At 49.8% G+C, this 10,855-nt stretch overlaps 1 protein-coding gene across 1 annotated transcript; it reads right to left on the bottom strand.

Annotated features, from left to right (window-relative positions):
* Window positions 1–1,055: 1,055 nt before the first annotated feature.
* Window positions 1,056–10,252, bottom strand: LOC135375463 (uncharacterized). Its single transcript, XM_064608156.1, has 5 exons — window positions 9,904–10,252; window positions 7,959–8,591; window positions 6,638–7,150; window positions 4,172–4,400; window positions 1,056–1,471 (listed from the first exon to the last, which is right to left on the bottom strand). The coding sequence occupies exons 1-5, from the start codon at window positions 10,167–10,169 to the stop codon at window positions 1,106–1,108; spliced, it is 2,007 nt and encodes a 668-aa protein (XP_064464226.1). The 5' UTR covers window positions 10,170–10,252; the 3' UTR covers window positions 1,056–1,105.
* Between the last annotated feature and the right edge of the window lie 603 nt (window positions 10,253–10,855).

The following is a 10,855-nucleotide window of genomic DNA, read 5'->3' on the forward strand; positions in this document are numbered from 1 at the left end:
TTTCATAAAGCAGGCTTCACCTCGTGTAGGGAAGCATCAGGTGAAGCCCACTTTCGCGGTGGTATCGTCTATATTCGTGGAATAGTCGAAAACCGAATATTCGATTCGCGAATCGAATACTTCGAGCGATTTTTCTTGCTACCATGCTGGGTACAGCACTCTGATTGGTTTAGAGAAACGTCGTCTGCTACACAGCGAGAACTGGGAGAGAGGCGAAGGGAAAAAAAAAAAAAAGGTCGCGGTCGCTCTTGTGGCAGTAATGGCATCACCTGTGACTTCTTTCCTCCTCCTCTTCACCCTGCAGAGCGAGTTGGGCGAGAACGCGTGCGTCGATGTTCCGGTGCGTTTGCTTTCTAAGAAAAATATTGCATACAGAGAATTTTTTTGTTTTAGTTGTGAAAACAAGTCACATCCATTCATAATGCGTCAGAAACAGAAAATATTTGAGATGGCTTTCTGGGCTCATTTAAACCGAGTGTCTAGAACACGCGGGCTGCAGTCCGAGGAAGTTTGACCACCAAACAGGAGGCGGCTACCCCCACAAAAAAATTCAGTGAAGAATTAGGAGTGAAATCATTTTCAAGCATTGTTTTTTTCCCTTGCATGGCCTAGTTATGGCTTTGTCCATATTAGGCAGAACATAAGTGTGTGAGCACCTCTTGTGCTCATGAACCTCAACAAATTACGGGAACATCAATTCGGTCTTCGGTCGGTCGGTCTTACAAGTTATCGTTGTCAACCGCGCGAAAGTAGAAAGGAACAGCTTTTTTTTTTGATGAGTCATTAAGGTAACTAGCTGGAAACCACCCAGTGTCAATGAAATCAGGTTGCTCTTCTTTCACCGACTTTGCTATTTCTTTTTCGTACGTTGTTGTTACTCTCCTCTGTGGTCATCCTAGATGAAGGCTGATGTCAACGCGACCCGCAACTCGATTTGAATTCGAGGCCGCTGCATTAAACCATAAACGCAGGACCACTGAGTCCAGCCACTCAACTGCTACTGTATTGTTAGCTTACAAAACACTTTGAAGGCATCATATATTCTGTGTAAACAGAGGACACTACAAGTTGTATGTTGCACTGAGCGTATTTCTACGTCACTCAGTTACTCTACAAGGGTCCCTTCCGTGGCATTGATCTGGCACAGAGCAGATGGAGGGTTGCACTTGTAGGCCTTAGAAAAAGCCTCGGAGGCTCCCAGAACACGTTGGAGCTGTTCCGAAGAATTGCTGTCGTCCTTGCAGTGATGCAGGATATAGAAGACAAAGAATAGCTGTTCTGGCAGGACGTTCTCCAGTGTAACCAGTCTCAGACTGCCTCTAGACCATGTGGTGTAAGCTGCATGGGCAGCATCCAGAGCCTTGCCTTCCAGAGAACTATCATCACAGCTGCTTGAGATGCCATTTCTCTGCTGCTCGTCGAAGATGAACCGCAGAAGCTCCGTGTACAGACGAACGCCAACCAGTGGTAGCTAGAATTTAAAGCACAGTCTGATGTAGGACTGGCATTAAAGGAGCAAGGAAGTGACGTTTAGGATGGCGCGAAACAAACCCGAAATCCATCAAGTAGTCTATCGGGAGCCACCGTGGTCGATGCGCAGTGTTTTGTCACTGAGCAGCCAAATGTACAAAAAACGTCCAGAGAGCGCAGCCACCGGCGCGGTCTGATCTCATCGCGTGACGAGCACGGAGCACAAGTAAGGAGAGCGAACAACGCCGTTGAGAAACCAAATGCAACCCACTAAATGTATGGCATCGTTTCATACGTTGCAGTCCATAGAGCCGTCACGCAAAGTCCCACTTTTTTTTTTAAGCCACCGTCGACGGTGGCGCCGAACAACGCTGAGAGACATTGGCAGACGAACAGGAAGTGACGTTTTAGGTGTGCGCGTTTGCCCGAAGTTCCCGAGGGCCACCGTGCCGAAACCGGTCCGGCGGTCGTCTCCCTCTTTGCAACAGCTTACGTCATCATCGATACGGAAAAGAATGCGCTTCCTTTCTCGAACATGAGACGTCATTCCGCCCTCCGCGCGCGACCTTTGGATTGCGATAGCTTCGTAACGCGGGATCGCAGAGACATAGCGTTTTGATGTGCATGTTCGGTACACATAGATCGACATGTACCAGGTGTCCACGTTCCGTTTTCGCTGAACTTAACACGTCGTGGATTATGGGCGCTATTTGCCGAGAAAGGAGAAATCGAAACAGTTTCAAGAGGCCCTTTTCTTCTTTCCGATACACAAGATCCGAGCTCACAGCGGCGCAAAGCACTCTGGGATGTTCTGAAGTCGTCGTGTTCAACTTGAGAAGGAAAAGAAATCTAGTCCGTCAACTACATACGCCGTTGGAGATAAGGAGATGCAATAGCGCGCCAGAAGAACTACTGCAGCGCCATCAGTAGGGGAGCGCAGGCGCACTTTCTGGCGCAGCGTGGTGGCGGTGGTGGTAGTGTCATGCGACCTTGTCGTAACAGCCAAGATGGGAGCAGAGTGAGTATGACGGATTATATTATCTGGCGCAGGAGAGAGCGTGACTTCCCCGTGTCCGGCCATCCTATCTGCAGCGCAGTAATATTTTGAGAGCTGACGGACTAGATTTGTTTTCCCTCTTGAACACGTTCGCCTCGGTGAACGGCCACCGAACACCAACAGCTTCCGCACCGCCTAGCAGCATAACGAGTCACCTGATTGGCCCTTTTCATGGGTACTGCGAACGTTACGAAGTGTCGCGGACATCCCTTGTTCACATACGCGCTCTTTGAAGGAGCAGAGGGGCGCAAATGAGAGGGATCGCGCGCGTGCTACAGGTCAGCTGCGCTCGTCGTTTCTCCGCAAGACGAAAAAAATAAGACAAGACAAGTTCCTTTTGCGCCGTGGTAACTTTCAGAGGAACTCGTTTCTCTTTCAGGTAACTTTGCCAAAGTAACTTAAGCTAAGTCCCAAGTTACTTTTAATTCGCTTTTCACTCACGTCCACATATTTTCTTGCTTTCTCTTCGGTTCTTCGGTTCATAAAATGCCATGAAACGTGATATTCAATCAATGACAGTACTATATTCAGGAGTAAGAACCGCTGCCATTGAAATCAAGCTGAACCATTGTGCGCCCACAGGGACTAAGATGCAAAGCGTTCGAATTGTTGGACATAAATGAAAACGATCTACGCATGTTGCACTCCTCTGCAGGCAACTAAAGCTCTAACTCAACTGCTCACGCGCGCTGCACCTGTGTAGTGCTATTTTGTGTTCGAAGTAACTTGGAAGTAACTCGTTCTTTTTAAGTAACTCCGTAACTGCGATCAATATGTTACATTTCAGGCTGAAGAACTTCGTTATTAACTTAGTTACATTTTTCACACGGTAACTTCACTCGTAACGAGTTCTTTTTGATGGGTAACTTTTCGATCTATGGACAAGACAAGGTAAAATAAGGTGTGCTGACGTCCCTAGCCCTGTCTTCAAATGTGTAATAGTCCAGCATACTGTCCCCCAAGTAGAGCCCTGCGCGGATGAGTTTTTTGGCATCCGCATCCGACCCGCATCCGCGCAACCGTTACCGCATCCGATCCGCATCCGCAGCACACACAACGGTTTACATCCGCATCCGGTCCGCTGACCAAAACGCACCATCCGCATCCGATCCGCAAAATCCGCACGTTTCGAAGGACGCGTAAAGACCGCCGGAAGCATATGTTGGTATAATTTCGGATGCCTCCATGCTGTCACGGAACGACTCATGACGTCAAGCAAAGGTAAACATTTCAACAAACTCGTTACGGAGAGCCTTCTGTAACGCGTGGAACGCTACCTCGTCGGTGCTAGCGCGGTTCGAGACGCCAGAATGCCTTCTCTCCCGTCTTGGCCGTGCATGGTCAAAGGTGAACCCGAGCATTCGCTCGCTGTCGCAGCGCAATACAAATAAATTGCTGGTGGAAAAATTACAGCACGCGGTATATCCGCATCCGATCCGCTGCCTTCGTATCCGCATCCGATCCGCATCTGACCTCGCGCCATCCGCACCCGATTCGCACACCGCAGAAAGTTCTGAATTTTCATCCGAATCCGCAAGCATCTTGCGGATATCCGCTTCCATCTGCGGATGGTGCAGGGCTCTACCTCCAAGTACTGCGGCGACAAAAACGGTACGAGCTCGCTTACTGTGAAAGATGGAATACCTGCAAGGGAGCAGTGACTGGATAGATTGCCCAAAGCCAGTCAAAGGCAGCTGCTGGAATGTGGATTTGGTTGTGTTGGAGCACTGGGCGCTGTTGCAGGAACCCAGCTTTCCACTCCCGGTCAAAGTACTTGGCGGGATCGTTGAGGGACAGGTGAGAGTTCACAATTTGATCCTCCATCCAGCCGAACAGCAGAGCTCCTCCCCACTTCCCCAGACCTCCGTAGAACCTAAGTCAGATCACGAAATGTGAGCCTAGGACATTCGCTTTAATTCATTTGCAAGGAGGTATGCGCTGGAGAACAGTGATATGGCTTGCGTCTCCGTGCATATAGGAGCGGCCAGTGGCGTATCTAGAGCTACCTGCGCCCATGACAACATGGTTAACATAATGTCCTTGGGGATGCGTTTTCGTGTGGTCCGCACTAGGTTTCACACTACAACCTCTCTAATGGCGGGTGCTTTAGATCGTTTATGAATGTGCCAGGTTGAGTGCCTGACCTGGCACATTCACACCCGACCACATAATGGCGCCCCTGTTCACCTGGCGCCCATGGCACCTGTCCACACCTGCCACACCCTAGATACGCCACTGGGAGCGGCCATCGCGAGATGTTTCCTGAGCGATACGTATCCACTCGCAGAACTACACCACGTCGCAGAAGACAGTCACGCAGTTTGAATCTTCATATTACTATCGTTACGCAACAGGGATAGAATTACAAAACCGCTGTGTGTAATTGATTTTTCTTGAGAGCTGGGGTAGGAGAAATTTCGATACAGAAATCGTGTACATGTGGGCCGTGGCGTGCCCAAGTTATATGGCTCGTACAGTGCTGGACAAAAGTTGGAACACGCTCCGGCGCATTCCTTCTTCAGAGTGTAGCAGCAGGTACCATCATGATCGGTATCATGTGGCTGAATGGTATCTCGCCATCATCTCGCGTCAATGAGCGGCCATCGCGCAGTGCATTATGCAAACCCCCGCCTACAGCCCTAACACCCCCTTAAAGGGAAACTCCGCACGAAAAACGTGTTGAGGTAACAGTGCGACGTCAATCCGTACCGTACGATATTTCAGTAGATACAATTTCTCACCCCCAAGTGGCGCACATAATTTGAAAAGGAATATTTTCCTTTAAGTGATTAGGCGCTCCTCCACGGGAAAGCGGTCCAGCAACACTGGGCTTCACCAGCTTCACCTCACCGCTATTTCTCGTGTTAGGCTTCCTGTGGGTTTTGCTTTTACCGCCAGCGAATATTTTAAGACGAAATCGAAGAAGCGGATGATTGGTCATCCATGTGGCACGAAGAAGTTAGAAAACGCAACAGCCGGTGGCCCACACGGGACTTCCGGCGACGTCACGCATGGTACAGGAGGTAGGAGAGGGAACCTTCAGAAGTTTCGGTTTCGTTTTGAGCTTCCCAGCTCTTCCGGAGACTAACGAGTCCCCGACTGCAAAAGGAACTTTCTTCCTCATTTCGGAAGAATATATTATTTACACAGCCATTATGATATTTTCGGACCGTTCCGGAATCTCCCTTTTCCCTTTCCCCAATTCCCTTGTTTGCGATTCTGGAAAAATCATTGCCGTCGTGAACCCTAATGGACCTTTTTCACATACGTGTCGTATCTTAGCGGCTCTCCGGCAAACCACCCTCGGAGCGCGTCAAAACAAATTTCGGGGGTTTGGTCCCCTTTGCGGGAAAACTTGTACTGCGTGCCTTGATAAGGTGTATTAACAACGGCAAACAAATCCACGTGGGTAGTACGAAGGGCCAAAACCGCGGTCCGGGGTGGGACCGGCTAGCTCGCGCCGTTCGTGCGGTCTCCCCACTGGTCTCCACTTCTGTCGTCCCCATACTGCACCATCTAGTGAAGACCGAGATAACCCTCTTCGGCGCCTCAAGATCATGCGCATGCACATAGGCTGTTGTGAAACTCGGACCGAGATGTCAATGGTTGGGCCCCAGTTGAGCTCCACAATGGTGATATGTTTTCATAATGTAATACCCCTGTCACACGGGCATTTCGATCCTTCTCGAATCCGATCTGCATCGAACTTCCCGAGCACGCTCGAGTTTTGACGCTGCTACACGGCCACTTTCAATGCGCATTGAATAATTGACTTGTGCAAATGAATAAACGGGACTCATTAATTTCGCGTTTCCTATATAACAGCGATATTAGTGGTAACTTATCGTATACCAATGTAAGCATCATTTGTAGCTTCGCGCGCATGTCCGTCTTAAGTTATGACAGTTCACCGGGGTCGAGGATGCAAATGGCGGCCGTCGAGCAGTCTTGAAATTCTCAATCCTGTTATGGGAACTGTCTTGAGTCAAGCAGGATCAAAGTTCGATCCTGCTTGGAAGCGGCCGTGTAGCACCATCCGATGTGCATTGGGTTCAAGCAGGTTCGGTCGAGCAGGATCGAAAATGCCCGTGTGACAGGGGTATAACTTGCCTGCTGAAATACGTGAGTCTGTTTCCTTTCACTTTTACCCAATGCGGCATCAGAGCTCTCCAATGTAGTTTCCCAAGCAGGTCCAGGTACGGACGTCCTTGCTCCGGAACGACAGGCCTCAGTGCACTCTCAGCTTGCGATCGAATGTTATCTACGGCGGCATTGAACACTTGCGACATGTTACGCAGCCGATGGAACAGAATGTACGCAGACATCACGGGCTCGTACTTCTCCACGAGTCGCACGCAGTAGTCCTGCTGCAGCCTGGGAAGAGGCAAGTCTTCCGTTTGGGTCAGGTGGCCCGTGAGTTCCTTCTGAAGTCCCGACAGTAAAAGCGGGCTGCCCAATAGTGCGATGCGAAAGCCCAAGTAGTTTAGTATCTCGTGGTTCGCCAATTGGCCCATGATATGTGGCAGGTTGCGGAGGAAATGTGGCGCTCCGAGAATGATGCCCCGCAGAGCCTGGTTCGGCTCGAAGGCTTCCTCAAGAACTGTTCTCCATCGCCATTGGGCACTGCGGTCAGGATGAGAATTGTTAGACCTTTTTAGCATCTTTCTCACGTTATATATGTGGGATACACATGTTTATAAATGCAAATGTCTGGGAATATTCCACGAGTGTGGACCAGCGAGAGAAATTACGGGCACCGGGGATGACTCCGAATGAGTCCTGCCCGGGCCCACTCCTCACGTCTCCTGGTGGGTGCGAGCAACCGTCAGGTCTTGAGTCGGGCAGGCCCCTGAAGAGGCCCGCGACGCCCCCCCCTTTTTTTTTTGCCAGTCCTGGGTGTGGAACGCTATTTGCAAAAATGTCATGAAATTAGTTCTGCAGAAGAGACATTAGCGACATGTATCTTTCGAATTCTCTCGAACGAAGCACGTATTCAGGGAGGATTCCTCTAAAGCACAGCGTCTGTGATCCGGAGCTAGACTGGGACGAAATATTTTACCGGGTAAAAAATCTCAGACCGGCCCACGGGAAGGGAATACCGTGCTGTCGGCCGACTGGAAGCCTTTCCGGTAAGGTGCGGACTGTCCACGTATATATGGCCAGTCCGCTCCTGCTCTTGCTCCACGTTCTGGGGAACCACAAGTACGCTCCGTCGATTGTTTCTTTGTACAAAGCAGGGCATGTTGCGTAACAGCGAAGCGGCCGGAGAAACGTGATCGTAGTGCCCCACACAAAACCAATCCGCGATTGCGTGCTACGGTACGGTTCGAGTCACTGCTCAGTTTCCGGGTGCTATACAACCCTGACGCGCGATTAACGAAAGAAACCTTTTGGTATTTTAGTCAGGTTGAGTCGCCTGAAGTATAATTACCTGGAATTATGGTCGAGCACCGCCAGATCCACAACACTAGCCTCCCAATTCGGTACGTGACCCTTTCGGTGATTCGCCAGGACCGCCTCCACCTGGTTCACGTCTAAGGGCGGAGTGTCCGTTGCAAAAACCATTCTTGCAGCAGCTGCGATCATCTTCAAGTCCACACCCGGGGCATCCCTCAGCAAGATCGGTTCGCCTAAGTAAATTAGCTGGTCTTCCTGGAGCACCATCTTCAAGAAGACGTGTTCTCCGGTGAAGTAAAACGCGTTGCCTATCATCTTCGACATGTCTTCTGGATTGCTGACGTTAGTCTTCGGGACGGGCCACGGTGTAATACCGGCATTATCCAAGAACATGGAACGTAAGAACTTTGCGTCGTCTTTGTCTGGATTCAGACATCTTTGGTAGATCCTTGAAAGCATCTGGTACGCGTCAGAGAGATTAAGATAGCTCTGATGGACGGCGTTGATGATCGCCTTGAGGTTGTAATAGTTAGTGGTCGTCCTTTCCGTACGACTCCATTGTTTCTGCTGTGCTGCCCACAACGAACACACGTGACCGTACATGTCGTAGCACGGGTCGATGCTCATGTTTAGAGAGACGTTGCGGGCTGCGTACGCGCAGGGTTCACTGAAACACATTAGAAATACTGCAAAATGTATCCACAAGGGAACCGTACAATGTGTGGTGACGTTACAGGTGAAGTATAATTCTGAACCACAAAGCTGTCGATGAGCTGTCGATGTGGTCATTATGCTCTGAGCCGTTTTTGGCCAGGAGACGATGTACATAGCAGAGCACAGTGTGTGTTGACGCCTGGGTCAAGCAAGGCTGTCTTATTTGTGTGACGTCATCACACGATGCCGGCACTGCTGCGTACAACACGCTCTATACACATATAGTCGCGTCCTATTGTGACGTCCTTCATCGGAAAATGCAAGATCTCAATACTTATGCCTATATAAGTTCTGCATGATGGTCATCATGTGTGGGGATGGAGCGCAAAATATTTCCTTGAATTTCCACGCGCGGCGCCCAGACTTGATCCAGGTTGCGTCCTAAATCGTAAGTTACTCCTTAAATTAATAGCGAATTCGGGTGGTCATTTCGTAGCAACACAGCCGAGTGGTCGGAAATTGCTAGGTCGGCGACCGAGCTGGATCACGTGACCGTTGCCACCCGAACATGATTGCTAGGAATCTAGCGGTTTTAAGTACTTGGATCACGCTAGGGGCGTCGCGGTCGCAAGTCTTCGAGTTCTGTCGTCTGCTAAACCACGTGATTTGAACATGCGGGCCAATGAGGGCACTCGCACCGTTGCAGTGCGGATGTGACGACACCGGATACAGTTGAGCAATCTGCTGCTCGATCGTTTTGAGCCCGGGCAAAAAAAGTGCTATCTGGCAAATTCTGAGCGCTCGGAAAGCGCCACGCGAACATGCGAGATTGCTTCATTTTGACCAATCGACCATGACTGCTCGAGATCTGGCAAAAAAGTTGCTACGAAATGATCACCCGAATTCGCCATAAACTCCACAAGAATTTGGTCATCTGTGTATGCAGAATGCACGACGTACTACTACTGTAAATATTGCACTATATGGCAAAATGCGTTCGGTAGTGCTTATGCGCCACCCGGTTGCGAAAGAGGCAAAGCCAACTCTTATGGCTCCTGATGTCACGCGTAAGAAGTGTTTTATTCCGTCAGCGCTGATCCTGTATACCAGAGCAGCACAATGTACTGAAAGCGTGGGTGCATAGGGGTGAGTTGTTGGAAGGCACCTCCACGCACCTGAAGATTCAGTACCTTGTTCTGTTGGATCTTGCTTGTTGCAATAAGGTGCAAGTGGGCGGTTGCAGCCTTCAGGCGATTGCAGCGCCACGTTTAGCGTGAGATGACGTCATGCCCCACGGTATGCTCAGGATAATGACATTTACGTACCTGGAGCAAATGTCATCTTGGTTGTTGCCAGCGTAAGAATCCGCATTGGTGAGAGTGGTGGTGAGAATGACTTCTGCTTTGCCAGGCTCTCTGACCCTGCTGACCATGTAATCAATTCCAAGGAGAAGTATGACTGTGCCGATGATTCCTAGAACCAAACTGATGAGCCGTACGCTGGTCGGAGAAAAGAAGGACCGTTGTTCATCGTGCGTCCCCGTGGTTGCTTCCTCCAGAAATGAGGTTGTGGTCCACTGATCAGCTTGCATCGTGGACGCAATTCTTCTTGTCCGTTTTCTTCTACTACTTCTTATTTTCAACGACAGCGGAACAACATGTAGCGAGCGGCCCGCGCACCGTGCCTTTCCTCTTCTTCTAACTGCTGCACTGTAAACTTTTTCACACCTTTAAAGGTGTGCGCCATGCACATTCAATCTGGTTGCGTAACATTGCATCTCCAGTATGATATTTTACAAAATTCGGAAAGCATTACTAAAGATCAAGTGTCAGTGCAAATCTTGCTTTCATTATGTCTTGGATATCGTAGGTTCGAGCTAATGCATATATGCATCGCTATCGATAATCGAGCACGCGCAAGTGTCTACAATGCTGTTGAACAATGTTGAGATGTTGCAAGACTAAATTTTTGGAGGACAGACAACACTCGAGTAAAGAAAATTTGTGCGAAACCGTGCTCCATTATGATGTTACCAAAATTACACCTAAAAAGGCGTGCGCCATCCACGATTTACAGTGTGTGGCACACAGCCACCGTGCACGCAGCCAAAGGCAATAGGCCTGTTTGTAAACAAATGACGTCATGTAGTGCTCGACAGCGCCACGAATGTGGTAGAGTTGAAGTACGTTCAAAGCTAATGGCGAACAAGGTTGCGCCCGAGAGCCACGGTCTTGAGGGGATTACGATGGTCTCTGAAAGGGACGCGACCTTCGGTCC

Source organism: Ornithodoros turicata, unplaced genomic scaffold (genome assembly GCF_037126465.1).
Source record: "Ornithodoros turicata isolate Travis unplaced genomic scaffold, ASM3712646v1 ctg00000864.1, whole genome shotgun sequence".
Taxonomy (NCBI): domain Eukaryota; kingdom Metazoa; phylum Arthropoda; class Arachnida; order Ixodida; family Argasidae; genus Ornithodoros; species Ornithodoros turicata.